General features: G+C 39.7%; 1 protein-coding gene across 5 annotated transcripts in view; it reads right to left on the reverse strand.

Moving 5' to 3' along the window:
- pde4d (phosphodiesterase 4D, cAMP-specific) overlaps positions 1–20706 on the reverse strand; it is a 293242-nt gene that overhangs the window by 205132 nt on the left and 67404 nt on the right. For 4 of the 5 annotated variants that reach the window (XM_072708295.1, XM_023802838.2, XM_023802839.2 and 1 more), the window contains exon 3: positions 9420–9634. In XM_072708295.1, the coding sequence (XP_072564396.1) occupies positions 9420–9634 (215 nt within the window). The remainder of the gene's footprint in view (positions 1–9419; positions 9635–20706) is intronic. The other variant, XM_072708284.1, reaches the window with a different exon arrangement.

Consider the following 20706-nt stretch of genomic DNA (forward strand, 5'->3'; position numbering starts at 1 on the left):
AGTAACAGCGTGTGATTAGTTTTTTTTTTCTTTAAGTCCATGTTTAAAAAGTCCGCATTATTAAGTACCCAAGCCGATGAATTATCAAGTCATTCTTCAGGTTGTTTTCACGGTCACAGTTTGGGATAATCGTAAGCAGCAACAAACCAGAAAATCTGTGAACCCATGGTCAATCGCAGTTCAGCGCAACCTAAGCAGTAATGCCACAAAGTCCTATTACGGTATGCTTAAGCCTTTCTAAATTGTTTCCTTCTGAGCCACACGCTTTCTTTCGAAAAAAGAAATCCGATGTAGGAGCTGTAGTGCTCTCAGTTAAACTGTTTTGTAAGACCGCTAGTACTTTCACTCCACCGAGTACGAGATCATCACTTCAAAAGGGGCGGACCATTGCCAATCTACGGAATGAGGACGAGCAATCTGTTTTTTTACACATATGTTGGGGCGTGTTAGCGGATTTAATATAATGGGTTGATAACATAATAAACCATGGCATTCAGATGAGTTCTAGCTGAGAGGTTATACCCGCAATCTTCTTCTTCTGTGACATTTACGAAAGATGATGGGGACGTAAAGTAAACCGACACTAAACAGCCTACATTAAATATCTGCCAACACCACCTCCCCCATCTGTGACGAGAAAATAAAATTAGGCTCACAAATAAAATGCAATGTATGCACACTTCATTTATATTTTATTCATAAACACCAGAATGTTGCTTATTGAGCAGCCAAGAAATCAATCACTTCCAGCGTTTTGGATGAATAGTCTTAAACTGAGGCAATCCACAGATGCTTCAGAGGTGGAAAAACATATCTGACCTCCAAAATTTCTTCCCAGTTAAGTTCTTCGGGTCTAATTTCCACTTATAAAATGCCACATGGTACCTTCATCGTATGATAAAAAAAATTCAACTTGAATTAAGCATGGGGGACAGTATCAGTTGCCACATTTTTAAACCATAAAGGAAACATTGGATCCGAAACTATTTTTGTCCACCCGATATAAAGATATGAATCAAATGAAAGGCTTCCTTCTGTCCTGGGTACATTTAAGCCCATTACACAGAGCAATAGCAAACAGCAAAAAAGCACAGCAAAGTCATCAGAGCCATAATGGTCTCTGCTATGACATGAGGCAGAGGAGGACAGCGAATAGCATTTCAAGGGCAGTGCAGTGGTGACTGATAAGAGGACAAAGGGCAGCTCTCCTTTGATACTGATAGCAGGTTCCCCAGCAGCCGTACCTTCCCTTCTAACTTAATTCTCTTAACACATGTTAATTTTTATGTTTTATTAATTTACATATTGTGTATATAAGATTTTTTTTATCAGTGAAGTTGCCACAAATTCATAAAAGTATTAAAATTCATTTGAGGTAGATGTAGAGACTGTTAGGATCGGTGCCTGTCTGGCCCTGTCCCATGTGTTTTTCCCCCCTGTGGCCAGCAGGTGTTGCTGGTCATCCTGTCATGTAGCCGCTTTGCCCTAGTGTGTTCCCCTGCTCCCTGGGCCAGTGTGGCTCAATGGGCTAAGCGATCGGTCACCCTTCCCAATTCTGCGTTCTGTTGTGGGTCCAAGGCTGGCTCCAGCCTCAACTAGTTGTTTTTTCGTCTAACACTTATTTTATATTCTCTTGGTTTTGTAAGTGTATGTATTCCAGTTACAGTCCATTGTGTTTGCTCCCTGCTGTCAGTTTTCCTTGTTTTGGTTTCACTTGGTGTTTGAAGCTGCTGTATCCATTGATTGACTTCACCCGCTCCTCGTTGCCCCTAGTTCTTTGTAGCCCACACCTGCCCCTTGTTTGTTCGTGTTATCTATGTACTGTATTTAAGTGCCTGACTTTGTGTTCATTTCCTGACTGTATCAGTGTAGTTGTTAACTGTGTGTTTGTAGCTGTGGCTGTTTCCCTCTGTAGTGATGTTTTTGTTGGTTGTAGTCATGATAGTTATTCCCTGTTAGTTATTGTAGTTTCTTCCCTTATTTAAACAGCACAGGGATATCATTCTGTCTGTCTTATGCAATTGTGCTGACTTTTGTGTGGGATGCACTGTAGCACCATTCCTGGAAATTTCATGGATAGTATGCATCTGAGACTGGTGGTATGTTTGACAGGGACGGATGGCTATTTTTTTTAACTTATGTCCTTTAAGAAAATAATTTCACTTTTTCTCTTTGACATCTTAGGTTGATTAAATGTTAAAACTAAGCAGAGTTTGACAGTGAGGCTTATACGAGTAAAATGCTATGCAGATCTGTCCCTTTTGTATTATACCTCATTTTTCATCTTTTTATTAAGTAAAATTTAATTTAAAATGACTATTACATATTTGGTGTACATCCAATATTCATTGGTGCAGATTTTTGTTCTATGCTCTGAATTTCTGTAGTTAACGCATTTTAAGAAAAAAAGTGGGCCTCCGTTTGTATTGTGTGCACATTCCCGTTTTATTTGCATTTTGAACTTCAGCGGTGCCCCCTTTAAACAGGCCCATTCCTTGCAGTTTTGTGTCCTTGCTCTATCGCACAAACCAAAATATTTCCCACAACTAAACTATTCTCTCCCTCCCTGCACCCTCCAGAGCAAGAGCGGACCTTGATCTGACTGACACTGGCTGGGGATCAAGGTTCCAGGATATACACACTGTAGTTACAGTAAAATACTGCAAAATCAGCCCCATTCCCACACCACTTTGCATGAATTATAAATGAAACAAGCTTGAGCGGGACTGCAATGTCTGTATGATCTATGGTGGAGAGCCCTCTGGGTATGACATGGGAGTCTATCCCACATTCTTTATTAAAGCTAAACTGCAAGCAGCAGCTACCAAGTAGTGAGGAAGCTGTGGCTGAAAAGGCATAGTATTTTTATAACTGACCGGCCAGGTCATGCATGCTACCACTCAATCATGATATTTCCTCCAAAGATTACATTACACTTCTTTTTCTGCATGGAAGATATTATAATCCACTCCCATATGAATTTGGTTTAATCAACAGAGGATACATTATCCAATTTTCACCATGCCAAAGGCGAGACTGCCTTACCACATTTACATTATAAATGGACACCTCAGGATTTGCACTGGGGCATCTCAGATTGAGCCATCACCTCCTTGTGGCATGAACCATTGATTGAATACAACACAATGACAGTTACAGTAATGATTAGAAAAAATTCATAGTTAGAATTATGTACGAGACTTCACTGTATGACTTGAAGACTCAATATTTCTAGGAAGGAAACAAATACTCCCAAAGAGACATACCAGAGAGAATCTTCCATGACCAGATTGTCTGACTTGTTGGATTTTATGAGAGTAACTATTTTTGGGTAACACTTTACTTACAGTAAGTGGACACAAATAATGTAGTAGTACACACATTCTTTAATGCATTAATTAACCAGCAACTAAGTGCTAAGTTCATCATTAATCAATCATGATGGTTCATGTATTTCATGCAGGACCTATATGAATGATCAACTAATTAGTTAACAGTTAACTAATATAGTTCCTGCATGAAATGTATGAATCATCATAATTGATGATGATGAACAAACATAAGATCAGTATGTAACTAACACAAAGTTACTGGTTAAATAATGCATTTATTAAGCATGTACTACTACTGTACATTATTTGTGTAGGAAGGTCTTGTGGGGTGTTCCTGGTATGCATTGGTCAGTACCGACCAAAATTGGTTCAAGGAAGGCTAGCTGGTGAACCAATGATAGAGTCATGGCTGCTCAAGGCTCACTGATGTGTGTGGGGAGCAAAGGCTAGCCCAAATGGTCCGATCCCACAGTGAAGCTGCTGTAGTACAAATATCCAAAATAGTTAATGCTGGCTATGATAAAAACTGTCATAACACACAGTGCATCTCAGCTTGCTGTGTATGGGGTGCTACATAGCTGCAGATTGGTTAGAATGCCCATGCTGACCCCTGTCTACTGCTGAAAGCCCCTACAATAAGCATGCGAGTGTCAGACCTGGACCATGGATCAATGGAGGAAGGTAGACTGGTCTGATGAGTCACGTTTTCTATTACAACTTGGCAGTGGCCTTTTTCAGCAGGATAATACACCCCATCACCATGCAAAGATTGTTCAGGATTTTTTTGAGGAACATGAAAAAGATGTTGACTTGGTCTCCAAATTCCCAAGATCTCAATCCAATCAAGCGTCTGTGGGATGGGCTGGACAAATAAGTCCAACCCATTGAGCCCCCACCTCGCAACTTACAGGACTGCTGCTAACGTCTTGGTGCTAGATACCACACAGCATCTTCAGTGGTCTTGTGGAGACCATGCCTTGATGGGTCAGAGCTCTTTTGAGGGGGGCTCACACAACATCGGTGGTTGTAATGTTATGGCTGATCGGTGTATCTGTGCCCAATGAAGGACTGGCATTCCATCCAGGGAGGACCATTAACCTTTGTTGCCTGGGATAGACTCTGGGTCCTTCATTGACCCTGATCAGCATTAGCGGTGAGGAGATGGAAGGATTGTAAATCTATTAGAGCTCATGGCTTTTTTAAAGATTATTTATACCCAATAACTTTTCCAGATAATGATCTGAGTGGAATTTGATGGTCAAAGAGCATCTTTCACTAAACAAAAGTGCAAAAATCAATTGACTATATTATATCTCCCTGCACATCAATTCCATTGCTTTTCAAGGTGAATATTTTCTCCTTTTACTCCATGTATTGTTGGGCAGCACCTTTATTTAAAATTCTGGACTAAGACCTTTTCCATTTAGCTATAACAATTTTTAGCAATTGCCTTACGGATAAAAACAAGGGGAATTTAGTCCATTTGAAGTTCTTGGGATGCCGTCTTGTTATTCTCCCATGGAGCCTCAGATCTTTCATTCATTGTCTTTCCATGTTTTGTGCGCACCAGATGGCCTGGTGTTTATTAAACCGATGCACGTCACCTCTGAATCTCAAAATGACAAAAGAAAAAAAAATATGTGCATGGACAGCAGAGTCATGTCTTCGCAGTCAAGGGCAGCCTTGAGGGACTGGTTCCAATGTTAAAGCCATGCTCTCTCTCCCGATTAGAAATAAAGTAGCCTGGCTGTTTTCGTCGCATGTCGAAATGTGTGGGTGTGCTGTTCACATTACATGATAACTCCGGTATGTCATAAAAGCCATTTGTGTAATGAACCTTTCACTTTCAAAAGAAAACTGAAGCAATGTGTGAGGTTTTTTTTTTTAAAAAAAAAAAACAAATCCCCTTAAAGGAGAGGGTGCAATGAATGTTGCAGAAAATATTAATTTTTAATTCATAGCACAGAGCACATAAGGCAATAATAAATGCAACAGTATGCAAGAATATTTCACAATTTTTAAAGTCTTCTTCTGTAGACTCCCAGCTCCCTGATGCATGTATGCTAGGTCATAGCTGGATTGCTAATGTCCTAATAATCCTGTCTGACAACCAAGGCAATTACGGTGTTTGTGGATTGTTTACGATCACGCCATAGAATTCCGTGAACAATAGCATCTAGATGTCATATCCCTGCCCGTCTCCTCCCTGTCATGGTCTTAACAAGACACCCTTATTTCTCTCGTCTTGCATCTCTTTACTAGCCCTCATGTGCAAATCACTCCCAGCTTCCCAAGCCTGTGTTCCCCAGTCTGGTCATTGACGTTAAACCCTTTTGTTGCCTCTGCTCTTCCCAGTCCTAGCCTTCCTCTTTTTGATCCCTTGTGATCCTGTTTGTTTCCCAGTCCCTTTCGTTCTCCCAGCCCTCAAGTCCTTCGTCTGTCATACCATGATACTAGATTAAAAAAAAAACACTGATACTACAAGTGAAACTGCAAACCAAAACTCAAAACATTTAGCCTAACAACATGCTAGATTTCCCTTCATCAAACATACACCCTGAACAAGTGAACTAAATAAATAAATAAGCCCAGTGGTACCAAATTCAATATGCATTCCATATACAGTAGGTACAGTATGTGTATTTTGTTCTCACTTGTCAAAATTACCAATCCATTTTCCAACCCTAATCCTAACATAGCTGGGTACAGAGTCACAAAGTTGGTCAGAATTAATAAAGATTCCATTTTAAAAAGGTGTTTAAAAAAATGCAAATCTGACATTTCTCTGTAATACCATGTGTTTCTATTCACTGTTTGCAGGATATGCTCAAAAAATCAGCATGAGTGGCATAATCATCATGATGATATTTCATATGCACCAGGAGGCATACTGCCTATTTGGAAATGCATTGACTGTAGAGAGCTTAGAGTACTGCTAATAATAATACCTCCACCAAACATCTATTTAAAGTTAATTCATGCATATAACAATTCAAACTTAGTTGCAATAGGTCTGATGCTCCCATTATGCCTAAAGCCATTCACATTAATATTTAAATTAGATTATTTATCAGATATCCAGACAGATATTATTGCAGAAGCTGCAGTGACAAAGTACTGTATGTCACTAGCGACATTGTTAATTCTTACTAGGCATAACTGTATTGGCAGGCAAAACCAAGAAGGAGCCATATCTATCTCTGCAAGCAGCCCTGTAAGCAAGTATGAACCTGTCCCCCCCAACTGCTTCCTGTGGGATACTGGGCTTAGCGTTGCTAAGCACAGGAAATCAAGCCACGCCCAGCTGTGCCTTTCTTAAAGAAGCTGCCAGTTTTCTTTACAGGAGATTCCTTCTAGGACACCAGAAACATCTGAACAATTAAAGCTGGCAAAAAGATTTTCCAGCTATGAGTGTCCTGTTGTTCTTTTTTTTTTTAAATCATTCTTGTAACTGACTGTTTTGCACTCAGTACCCACACGAGTGAATGGCAGCAAATGTTTTTTGTTTATTCTCATTTTAAGTAGATATAGCAACTTCAAGCTATAATCCATAAATGGCATTTTCCGGTCAGCCGCACCTGCTTTGTTGCATATTTTATCTACATTTCATTGTCACTACATTTCCAGTTTTTGTTACAAATTACAATCTTTACACGCAATCTAGATGAAAACCTCATGCTTGTAGATAAGCACACTGCTATTGTGTTTATATTTTTCATCAGTTGTTGTAAGTGGTGGGAAAATGTAATCATCTTAATGGCATGCGAGTCTCTCTTCATAACTAGATAAGCATTCTTTGCAAAGAGGTGGACGAAAGGATTGTTAGTAAAGGGGTAATATAACAACTGCAGTCATTTATTCTTTTCCAAATATTCAGTAAACAGTTGAGAATGTTTTTCATGTTCTTGATTATTAATATTACAGCAGTCTTTTATTTACACGATTGAGCTCAAATCATTACTAACTAAATAGATTGCTGGTTTCTCCTTTCATTCATTGATTTGTTGCCTGTTCTGTTTCACATTGGTTGGCCGAGTGGAGGGCACATCACTTCCAACCAGATGGGCCCACAAAATTAGGTCACATGATGATCTGACCCTTGCCTAATTTCAGTGCCACACTGAGCCTCAAGAAATGAGGCACCCCCACAGGGGGCTAATTTGGCGCACCAGCCCGGTGCTGATTTCTCACTCTTGCCAATCCCTACACAATTTTCCAGTGTAGGGACTGTGGGGGGTTCGGAGGGGGGGGGGGGCACATTGGGGGCAGCTGGGGGGGGGGGGGGATAGTGTGGAATGAAGTACTTGACAATCTTGGAAGAAGCTGGGCTCTGTGGAACTCAGTGTGTCTCATCTAATGTGAAGAGATACACAGATGGAGGTGGTACCAGCCCGATTCATTACAGGTAAATCTATCTGCTGGTCATCAGTCTGCTACTAACAATCATGTGCTCAAATCCATCTGGAAGCCTGATACTCAGAATCTGAACATATTTTCTGTCCGCTCATGAATATTTGTGGATGCAGAGCCAGAAAGTGATCCTTAGTGGAACTCTAACTGAAAAAGGAGGAGTAGCAAGCATTATGCATATATGGAGGAGTGGGTAGCCCAGATTCTTAATAGGAGCTCACTGAGTCACATGCGGGAGAGTGTCCTACATTGTTCAATATACATGTATACTGTACATATATTTCACTGAATGACTGGTTAACACAAGAAAATTTGTGCCATATGAACTGTTGCTCTTCAAACTTCAGAGAGATGCATGCAGAATGTGAAGTTGCATGAACCTGCAACTGGCTACCAGAGGTGTAAAGTTCAGGTTCAGGAAGTACAAATCCAGACCAAGATTTTGTTTCAACCAACCAGTAGAGTACTCAGTGACTGTGACTTTTTATGCTCAACTGGTTGGTTCAAAACAAAATCTTGGTCTGGATTTGTACTTCCTGGACCTGAACTTTCCACCTATGCTGGCTACTTTAACCTTATTATTCATAAAAGCAATCTGTGAGGGGACAGGGCCATGCTGACGGTCCCTAAGGCATTCCACTTTCACCATCTGTTCCCAGTCCCTGTGCACCGCACTTGTCTACACTTTGTCTTGATCAGCTACTCAGAAGTCAGTTCTGTCTTTCTCTGACATATTTTGTTTTGTTTTTTCCCAGCTCTACAGAGGTCGTCTGGGGATTCCACATTGTTGTGCCAGTGGAAGAAGCCCACCAGCGTACATATACCCATACTCTTCGGAGTGTGTCCACGACACGCACCAAGAGTGAGACGCTGCCACACCCTGTCAGCCAGCTGAGTGACACTGCTGCCTCGCAGGGGAAGCGTGAAGCTTCTCTCTGGTATCTACTGATGAAGGAAGCGGGGAACACGTGCCCCAACACGGGCTGGTCTGCCAGCTTCCACATAACCCCCTGTACAGGAGCCAGCAGCACCTCTGCTCACTGTGTTTCCAGTTGCCGTGGTCTGCTAGCCATGGGATTGCACATATTTTTATACTCATGGCATGTAAGGCTCAGTCGGAATCCAAGGGTTAGCTTCAGTAGCTACTATCTACACTGGGGCTGACAGAAAAATAACCACATAATCAACCTCAGAGGCACGTAGGAACAGGACGAAAAATACCATGCTCATTTATTTCTATGAATGGAAAAATACCAAAAGCAGCTACCAGTGGCTAAATTGGCAGAATTCCTAAGCCGATACTGTGGTGACTGTGTTAGCAATACACACCCGTTGCCTGATACTAATGATCCCTCCACGAGAAATACTCAGACAGTAAGTAATTCACAATGCAAGTCACTACCACAAATTGCCTGCGGAATCCGCTGCACAAATTCATATTTCCAGCCTCCCAGAGAAACTTCTGCTTGAATTGAAATCGTAATGGATAGATAGGGAGTGTTTCATTTGTCCTTTGTGTTGAATCAAAATAGCTTTAGTAGTTAATAGTTATTAGCTTTGCGATTCTACGCAGCCTGGAGTAGCTTGGTGATGTCAGCCTTTTAGGTATTGTACTGAAAAACAAATTTCCTGCATAGGAATCACATAAGAACATGCAAGAAGATATGATTCCCTCACCTGGTGGTTTCTGCGGTTGTGATAGCAATCACAGGAGGTGTCCGTAGGGGCAGTGTAGTGGGGCGCGGAACCACGTGCTCTGATTCAGCTTTCCTGTCGCTGGAGTGCTGCTCTGACTGTCGGAAGGCCAGCGGGGGAAGTTGGACTGAGCGGCAGGAGAGTCTGCGGACCATAAAAGGGCCTGCTTCTGAAGACTCCACAGTGTGATCTGAAACCTGACAGACAGTAAGAAAAAATACCTTCATGTGCTTTCAAAAAAAGTTCTCTTTCTAACTTTGTGGCTGGCCTTAGTTGTTCTTAAGTGCATCGATGAATCCCATGCATTTATCATCACTGAATCTCTGGATGATACACGTCCCCCAATAGTCATCCTCAACACCTCCGTAATTCAAGAATCAGGGACTGCCATATGTGAAAAACAGGTGTGAATGAATGCAATTACAGAAAATTTTCACACACATTAATTTACATTTAGGCAGGAATTCCAAACATACAATATCTTGAAAAGCTTTGCTTTAATTTTAGCTGTCGGCACAAATGTTCCATCTAATTAGACCTTACAAATGTGGTAAACTATGCTATAATATTTGTATGAACAAATGTTCTGCCATCTCATAGGTCGAGGATAGAAAGTTTTAATTCAATCAAAATTTTCTGTTTAATTCCTAGAAAAAGCTCTTGAGTCACTGCCACTGTAAACAAATTGCTTGCTTCTCAACTCACTGATGCTTTTCTGAAGTACCAAAAGTACAGTCGCTGGTGTGGTAGAAAAGCACCCATAGTCTTTTTGGTTACTTATTTACATTTCATTACTGCTACTATAGCTACTAGACAACAGTGACTCAATGGGTAGCAGATGCCTCAGACCTGCAGGGTGTGGAGGTTCAGATCCCTCTTCTGTTCTCTGTGCTGGGAGTTTGCGTGGAGTTTGCATGGAGTTTGCGTAGCGTTTGCATGCACTTCCTTGTCGTGATGGTTTCTCCCAGCTATTCAGGTTTCTTCCTTCATCTAAAGACATGCAGCTAGGCTAAGCAGTGTGTCGGAATCGACTGCACTGAGCGCACTGTGTGTCTCTCCCTTGGGCCCACTGCTTCCAGCGATAGGCTCTTGACCCTCTCACAACCCATTCCAGGATAAGCAGACAGAAGATGAATTACTTTCTTAACTAGTAACCAAAGGTAGGCAGGACAGTATCTTGACCAAGCCAACACTTTTAACCAGCTGAATTTCTATACTACTCTTTTCTTTCGACCGCCATTAGGGTGCATCAAACCCCCATTGATTTTCAAAATGTTTTTGGCTGTATAATAAATATGTTCTACCGGATGAAAATATAATTTGGGCAAAATTTCGTTAATTTTGATTAACATCTACCGGGTCCACATCTAGATTGAAAATATGAAAAATAATGATAAACGCAAGAAAAACGAAGGTACATCAGAAGTTCACAAATATATTTTAAATGCACAAATTAAATTATTAAATTATTGTGATACATGTCTGATGTCTGATATAGTTGGTACAGGTGTATAGGGCATAGGCCTACTGTTACAGAGCAATACTTCCAGCAGCAATATAATAGCAATATACTTCTGGGCAAGTATAATAGTATGTCTATCTTAAGAACTGATAGTGAACATCAAGAAGACTGATATATCGATGGCACCTGGGAAAAACCGCGTAAGTGCACTATAGTATGGCGCAATCCGCGTAAGTGAAAAATGGGCGGGAACGAAACTAAAGCAACTAAACAAAACTACATCCATTTCATATCATGCAATTTTCGCGTAAGGTACATCAGTCTGTGCTGTGATTTGGAAGTGAGTAGCTTGTGAACATGGACGAGGCTCAGATTTTAGCACCAGTATTTTCAGTATGTTCACAAGGGCTCTCAAATCTAGGTCACGTTTTACTTCCACCATTTAGAAAAAACGTTCCCCTGTAAAATTGACAAATTGTTGGATACGCGGTTTTTCCCCGGTGCCATCGATATCCACTATTAACCACTTTAAATATTAAACATGAAATCATTAATGCTTGCAGTATAACTATTCCAAAGTATGAATTATTGCCGTTATTTCAGAATTTCATGGCTGTTGTGGACCCGGTAGAACTTATCCAAATTTCAAATTATTTTGCAGTGTGTTTTTAGTACAGATAGAACATTTTTTTTATATAGCCATGAAAATATTTTTCACTTGGGGGGTTTGATGCACCCTAACCGCCATGGTACAGCAAAAATGTGGTACAGCTGAAACATTAGTCACTGAGTATGTAAGGAGAAATGGATACATCTAATTAGCCCCCATGAAGTCAAGAGGTGAACATTTTTCTTCTGAAGTCTTTATGAAGATATTAAAAATAAATTGAATACAATTTGTGTTTTGTCATCTTGTCACTGCAGGAAGGCATGTCAAATATTTGATATTTTTTGAATTTGGATTAACTTTTATACCCCTGACAACTGAATAATTGCTTACTAACACTGCCCATCGAAACTCTGCTTCAGAGTTTTATGCATTTAAATGAGAATTCTTCCCACTTATCCAAATACCATACTCCACTACACATTTTAAGGGGATACAGTGGAACAAAAAGAATTTAACATACAAAACCACAACTGGATAATTCACCCGGCTCTGAGATAATCCTTGGTATTAGCAATGATATCTGATATGAGGATTTAATTATTCTTTTGCTCAACAGCAAAATCTTAAGGGATCACAGACAGCAAGGACAACACAAGACAGCCTCTTCTATGCTACAGATTACTTACTGGATTCAAGGCCAGTCATACCCCCTTAGGACAGTTTACTTCTTCCTTCTTTAGCCATTCTAGGGTAGCTTTGACTGAGCATTTCGGGTCACTGTCATATTGGGAGATGACCTTCTGTCATCATTTGTTTTGCCTTCGATCCATAAGTGGCCCAGTGGTCTGAAAGGCACATGCCAAGGATGGTGTTCTGTTGATGATTCGCTATCTTGCTTCTATTACTACTAATTTGCAACGCTTCGCTCATAGACTGAACTTAAGTTTTGTCAGACTGCAAAATTTTTAGTTACATTGTTTTAGTAGAGCCACAGGGCTTTTCGTGAATGTGACTTCAAACTGGACTTTGTGGGACAGCTGTCATAACAACATAAAACATAGTGGCATGCAAAAGTTTGCCCCCCCGCCCCCAGTCAAAATATCTGTTACTGTGAATACTTAAGTGAGTAGAATATGTACTGATTTCCCCAATGCATAAAGTTAAAGAAGAAACATTCTTGTCAAATTTTTAAGCAAGATTAGTGTATTATTTTTGTTATGTACAATTTTAGACTGGACAAAAAGGAAATAAGCACCATGCAAAAGTTTGGGCATCCCAAGATATTTGAGGTCTCAGATAACGTTTACCAAGGGCTCAGACCTTAATTAGCCTGTTAACGACTATGGCTTGTTCAGAGTCATCGATAGGAAACCCCAGCTGATGCAAATTGCAAAGCTGAATAAATTCTCCTCAAACCTTGTCCCAACAATCAGCATCCATGGGCTCCTCTAAGAAGTTTAAAAATTAAAATAATTGATGCTCACAAAGCAGAAGAAGGCTATAAGAAGATAGCAAAGCGTTTCCAGGTAGCTATTTCTTCAGTTCGTAATGTAATTAAGGAATGGCAGTTAACAGGAATGGTGGGGGTCAAGATGAGGTCATGAAGCCCAAAAAAACTTTGAGAGAAGTGGTCAGGGCTGCCCTTTGTCACCGATTCTGTTCATAATTTTTACGGACAGAATATCTAGGTATAGCCAAGGGGCGGAGAGGGTCCGGTTCGGGGGTCTCAGGATCGCGTCTTTGCTGTTAGCAGATGACGTGGCCCTGTTGGCGTCGTCAACCGGTGACCTGCAGTATGCACTCGGGGCAGTTTGAGGTGGCCGGGATGCGGATCAGCAGCTTCAAGTCTGAGGCCATGGTTCTTGACCGGAAAAGGGTGGATTGCCCTCTCCTGGTGGGGGATGAGTTGCTGGCCCAAGTGGAGGAGTTTAAGTATCTCAGGGTCTTGTTCACAAGTGAGGGATGAAGGGACCTGGAGATCGACAAGCAGATCGACCCTGGATAAGCTGCTGAGAATGGAATGGAATGGAGAACTGTTCATGGGATCGCTAGATAAAATCAACCCTCCCGTTTGACTGCAAAAGACCTTCAGGAAGACTGAGCAGATGCTGGGGTACTGGTGCACTGTGCTGCTGTGCAGCGACCCCTGTACAAATACGACCTTCAAGGAAAAGTCATCAGAAGAAAACCTTTCCTGCATCATTACCACCAAATTCAGCGTCAGAAGTTTACAATTGAAGATATAAACAAGCTTGAAATAGAACTTTCTGGCCACAATGGGCAACGGCATGTTTGGAGAAAAAAGGGCACAGAATTTTATGAAAACAACACCTCTCCAACTGTTAAGCATGGGGGTGGATCGATCAAGCTTTGGGCTTGTGTTGCAGCCAGTGGCACAGGGAACATTTCATTCGTAGAGGGAAGAATGGATCCAATTAAATACCAGCAAAGACGAAAAGAGAATGGCATATACAACAAGATAATGATCCCAAACACAAAAGCCTTCTGCAAGGAATATGATTAATAGTAAACATAAGCTGTGATACTTGGCAAAGGGAGTGTTACAAAGTACTGATTGTGCAGGGCGCCCAAACTTTTGCCTCAGGCCCTATTCCTTTTTTTATTTTGAAACTGTAAAAGATGGAAATAAAAAAGGGTAATCTTTTACATTAACTGCACCTTCATAATGCATTCATTATGCCTTCGAAGAACATTCAATGCACCTTCATAATGCATTCATAAAACAGTCATAAGCAACATGTAAGTATACCTTAACATCCTATCATACCTTAACAGCTTTAATACACATTAATATCAAACATGTCAATATAATTATAATATTTATCATCATGTTTGTTATCAATGTATATTAAAGCTGATGTAAAAGTATACTATGATGCCTATGAATGTTCTATGAATGCATTATGAAAGTGCCGCTAATGTAAAATGTTACCTAAAAAAGTAACCTTACGGTACTTAAAATATTACAGAAATGTGTCATCTTTAACTTCCTGCCTTTTGGAAGTCAGATCAGTAAATCAGGTTTTACTTGCATAGCTATTCATAGTAAAAGAAATTTTTCAGGGGTGCCAAAACTTTTGCATGCCACTGTACATAACACACGTAACTTGAGTTTTGGTTATTTCAAAGCCAATATGGTCATTGTGCTAATGATGGACAGGTCTAAGCAGGGTTTTAGCAATGCTGCACATCTGCATTGCAATCCTTTAGACTGCTCTCCAAGGGATATTCATCATTTTTTCCCACTCTTCCCCAGATATGTTTTTCCAATGATGGGTTCTACAGCCTTATTCTTTAAAGTTTCTTGGTGCTCATGCCTGAATCTTTCATTTGAAAGGTGACAGTAAGCAATGAGAACTTTTGACTCGATCCTGATGAGATTCACTACAATTTAACATAGGTTCAGGAAATTAACTTTGTGTATAACTCTGAAGGCAATTCATTTTACTAGAGATAATTCACATTACATTTTTCTTTCTAAAGATTTCAAGAATGTGGACTAGCAAGATTCTTATTTAGATGCATTTTAAAAAATGCACAATGCATGTACAATGCATTTTAATTATGAACTATATGGTAAATTATAGACTTTCTGTGGCAACTGATGGAAGATGAACGTTTCATGATGTTTATTTAAAATTCATAAGTAGTCCTGTACAAATGTCACCGAGCCCTGGTTCAAGGGACAAATTTTATTTAACAACTACTGATTCAAAATCTGTGATCAGCCACCTATTGACTGAAAAATAACAGGTGTTTTACAACATCAGGACTTGCAATTCTAGACTTCCCAACACCAATAGGAATGTTGAACGTGCACTGATACGTGTACTGGCCATTATTGTCCTACTTGTATGTCATAACATGTTGTATATTGTATGATGTTGAATTACACATTGCATTGTGTTGTGTATATATCCTGTATGTATTGCATGTATGATATGTATACTAACTATTGTCTTGTTATTTACTATTTATTGTTATTTATCGTTATATGTTGTCTAGTATGCAGGGAGCTACACAATCAAGTATTTCATTGTACATGTACAAATGACAATAAAGCTTTTGAATGCTTGAACAATGTTCACATTTTCAGAAAAATACAATGAATATCCACAAAGACTTGTTGGTAGCTATACAGGCGCTACAGAGCTAACTCTTACATACAGCACATAGTTATAAAGTTAGTATATTAGTAAAGTTTCTTTTTCTCACTTTCCTCAAAGAACCCATTTTTTCCCACTTTTGAAGAAACCACCATTTCCCTCACAAAAGCAAATCCATTTCCCTGACTTTATGGCAGAAAAAGAAAAATTACACCAGCTGGAAAATTTTTAATATTTAATAATATAGCAGAAATTGTAAAGGGATGTTTCAGTCAATGCTTAACTGATATATTGTGGTACTCAATAAGCAAAGCCAGTAAGGTGATACATTAATGCAGGAAAAATGTACTCTGTACCGATTAAGCCAGTGATGAAGCCAGCTAAACTGTTAGTGATGCAGTTAAACTGAGTGCATAAGTCTTTCTACTGATTTATGCAAGTAAACTCATATGCATCTGCATCTTATATTTACATAAGTAAATCTGTAAATAACTTATTAAAAGCATGAACTTTACTGACAAAAAGTTACATAAATATTTTGTGCCTTTGTGACAGATGAGAACAGTAAATGACGGTGTTTGATTTCATTGCAGGCAACGTGCAGAGAAGAGCCTATGATAGGCAGTTTGATTCACCACAAGTCTGTGCATCACACCAGTAACATGAATCGTTTTGCTCAACTGGGTGGAAAGGCTTTTTATCACTGAAGAAAATGTACCTAGCTATTTACACAAATGAATGATTCTCATTCTGTGCAGCTTATGTTTACTATTAATCATATTCATTACTAAATTTCATTGTACTTGTGTGATCCACTTGCACAATGACAACTAAACATCTTTGATCCTCGATTAACTATAATAATGTTCATTTTAGTAATTAAATGTGATTTATTAAGAAATTATGATAGTGTAACCATTGTCAGAGATACTAGCATACTGGAGCACTTTTTTCTTTCTCTGAACCAGTTACAGTCCAATGTAGAATAATATCAGAAGGAAAAAAGGAACTTTGACTGCATTACTATTACTATCTTCAATACTGTTGAAAATTTGTTGAATGCTTTTCATGATCAAAGAGCAATTCCAGCATCCACCAAGAAGTATTCATTCAAAATTAGTAAGTTAACATCAGCAGACAAAAAAATTCTGAGCGTGCATGTCAAATATATACCAATGAGCCAAAGCAATAAGAACATTTTCATATGAAGCAAATAACATTCTTGTTAAAAGAAAAAAAAAGTTGCGTGTCAAGGTCTTGGATATATCAGACGGTAAGGTAACATTTGGTACTCAACATGTTGAATGCAGCAGAAATGGACAGAGGTAAAGATCTGAGTGACTTTGACAAGGGTCAAATCATTATGGCCAGACGACTGGGCAGAGCATCTCTAAAACGGCAAGGCTTGTGGGGTGTTCACGGTCAGCCTGAGGAGAGGAAAACCGCAAACTGTTGGCAGGGTGCGAGACAGCCAAGATTCATCAATGTGTGATGCGATGGAAGGTTATCCTGTGTGGTACAAACCAACACAAGGGCTACTGTGGTACAAACTGCAGGTAATTTTAATGAGACTCATGGGACCAGCAAGGCCGACGTATTAAATGTTAGGTTCCCATCTAATATATCCCAGAATTCGACATGTGCCAGTTTTATGAGACAGTCAATGTTATTCACTTCATATGGCAGTGGTCATATTGTTTCAGCTCACTGGTATATATGTGAATGCATAATTATTTCAAAATGAAAATTGGTCACAGGTGATTCAGACATCCATCGTCTAACTGCCTGTCCAGTACAGGCATGGAGCATACAGCGGGCAGCATAGGGGACATACTGAACAGGAGTCCAACCTATCAAAGGACACATACACAAAGGAACTTGTACACTGTGGGCTATTTAGAGATGCCGAATCATTGAACTGCTTAGTTTTAGATTGTAGGCAGAAATCTTCACAGTACTAAGAGAACAGAGAAACTCCAAAAAGACAGAACAGGGAAGGGATTCAAAGCACAGATCATGGGGGTGTGAGGCAACAGTGTTACCAATAAAACAATCCTGCCACAGACTGAAAAAAATGCACTTTACAATAGTATATTATTTGTGCCCCCTGAAGTAACACTTTTCAATATGGTTCCTTAGTAATTTAGTAGTAACTCAGTTACTACTGAAGTACAAATCATAAACAATATAGTTTGTGGTTAATTAATACATTAAGTAACACTTAGTTCATGATTAATTCAACATAATATATTATTTGTGCTTGCGCAAGTAAAATGTTACCAAAAAATCTAGCAAATGCTCTGTATATGTCTATTTTTTGACACATGCCTGAGTAATTTAAGAGAGTAGTGATCCAGAATGCATCGCAAAATGCATCCAAATAACAATAAATAGATCCACTGAATATGGAGGTATCTCCACTACTTTGAAGCTCTGCTAGATGGACCCTAACCTAGGAACGGAGCCCAGTAGCCCTCAAATGAACAACATCTCTTTCATTTACAAGCGGTAATTAAAAATGCTGTAATGTGTCTGTATGGGCTATATGAGAACATTCTTTGTTTTCAAAGGCACTTTCATGAATCTCGGCCCCTTAAAATGTACAAGCAAGGCCTGTACTTAAGCAGATGATCCCAGTATGTGAGAACACTGCTAATCTATGCATGACATTAAATATAAGCACGGAAGAGCAGTACCCAGCCCAGTATATATGTATGGAAAATTAAACCATGGCTGTTGGCTGATTATACCAAATCAGAAGGATGCCAGTAAACAACTGTGCATTTTTACATGACTTAATTGCCATAATTTCCATAGTAATTATCATTATATAAATAGGTATAAAGCCGATAATTTTTATATAAGAGGTGAGAAAAAAATCTATTTAGCTGTTTGGTATTGCTGCAGAGGGCACCGTATGACGAAAATAAAATCATGAGGCTATGCTTAGGAGCAAGATATTAAAGTATGCTGACAAGTTCAGCATGGTCTGCAGACATGCCCAAGGTTCTCTTTAATTAGTGTGGTTCTGCTGCACGCTGGTCGGTTCCAGACGGGGTCTCCCACCCTTTGACAGCCCTTTCAAAGGTATGCTTCCCTGACTGGGCACGCTTGAATCTGTACTGTAGCCCTAAGTTCTTCGCTCTTTGATCCACAGGCTTGGCTATTCTGCTTCTTTAAGCTGTCACAGTGGCTCTATATGTTTTGGGGGTTCTGGTACTGTCCCTGCTCTTAGCTCCCTGACTTTGACATATAACTCTTTCCCATTTGTTTTGTTTCTCTCACTGGTGCTTCTTCTTCACATTTATTCTTTTTTTTCTTGAAACTCATCACTCTTCCACTCAGATGTGACCAGACTGCATGTAATCCTGTTTACCGTATAATAAACATCATCAGCATCACAACAAACTGCAATTACCTAGTCTTTCATTAACCATGTCTTTAATTTCATTGCTCATTAATTCATTACATTCATTACTAGTTTGTGCTATCCTTATGACTTTGTGTAATACAGAGAATACACGTTTTTTTCTTTTATTTATATATGTGCCTTTTATATACATGTAGACACACACAGTGTATAATTAGGCAAGAAATTAGTGCAAAAGTCGACACCTGTCTAGAGAGTCAATAGCTACAGACCACCAAACTTCGTGTGGCTCAAGAACAGTGCGCAGAGAACTTCATGGAATGGGTTTCCATGGCTGAGCAGCTGCATCCAAGCCTTACATCACCAAGTACAATGTGAAGCGTTGGATTAAGTGGTGTAAAGCATGCCGCCACTGGACTCTAGAGCAGTGGAGACATGTTCTCAGGAGTGACAACTCACGCTTCTCTGTCTGGCAATCCGATGGACGAGTCTGGCGGTTGCCAGGAGAACAGTACTTGCCTGACTGCATTGTTCCAAATGTAAAGTTTGGTGGGATTATAGTGTGTAGTTGTTTTTCAGGGGTTGGGCTTGGCCCCATAGCTCCAGTGAATAGAACTCTTAATGCTGCAGCATTCTAAGCCATTTTGGACAATTTCATGCTTCTAATTTTGTGGTAACAGGATGGGGATGGTCCCTTCCTGTTCTAACATGACTGCACACCAGTGCGCAAAGCAAGGTCCATAAGGACATGGATGAGCGAGTCTGGTATGGAGGAACTTGACTGGCCTGCACAGAGCCCTGACCTCAACCTGATAGAACACCTTTGGGATGAATTACAGCAGAGACTGCGAGCCAGGTCTTCTCGTTCAACATCAGTGCCTGACCTCACAGATGCTTTCCTGGAAGAACTGTCAAAATTACCCATAAACACACTCCTGAACCTTGTGGACAGCCTTGCCAGAAGAGTTGAAGCTTTTATAGCTTCAAAGGGTGGCCCAACTTCATATTAAAGCATATTTATTAAGAATGGGATATCATTAAAGTTCATGTGTATGTAAAGGCGGGTGTCTCAAAACTTTTGGCAATAAAGTCTATATCATGGCATTGTAATGTCACATCGTGAAAGGATGCAAAGTAGGATTTGAAATGATATTTAATTTTCCAAATTTCAAAAATATAAAGATAGTGTCATTTAAAATAAGACTAACACTGTTTAGGGTGCAGTTTCACAATGAAACATAACAAAAAAAATAACAGACCCATATGATGTTTGTCTGATGCAGGACTACAATCCTCGTTATGTGTATGTTTCATGCTCATGCCCTGCATGCTCAACGATTTGGCCTCAGTAACAGGACTCATAATTTATAAGCAATGTGCTTTTATCTATCTATGTATGACAAATTAGAATTAGGTTTAGCATATGTTCTGCTGCTAAGACATTTTTGTTTTATATCGTTTTTATTGCTGTAATTAGAGATGCACTGATCCGATATTCGGATCGGGATCGGCACCGATCCAGACCTACTTGACAAATCGGGTATCGGCCATGCGTGACCGATCAACGTGCGATACTCAGTTATTTCGGTTGTTGTAGTCTCTAAAAAGATCTCTCCTATTTCGTGTTAAATCTATTTGTACAGCCAAACGCACTACAGCTCTTTCTCATTTTAGATTTTTTGCGGCATTCATGCTAAAAG

Source organism: Paramormyrops kingsleyae, chromosome 2, assembly GCF_048594095.1.
Source record: "Paramormyrops kingsleyae isolate MSU_618 chromosome 2, PKINGS_0.4, whole genome shotgun sequence".
Classification (NCBI taxonomy): Eukaryota; Metazoa; Chordata; class Actinopteri; order Osteoglossiformes; family Mormyridae; genus Paramormyrops; species Paramormyrops kingsleyae.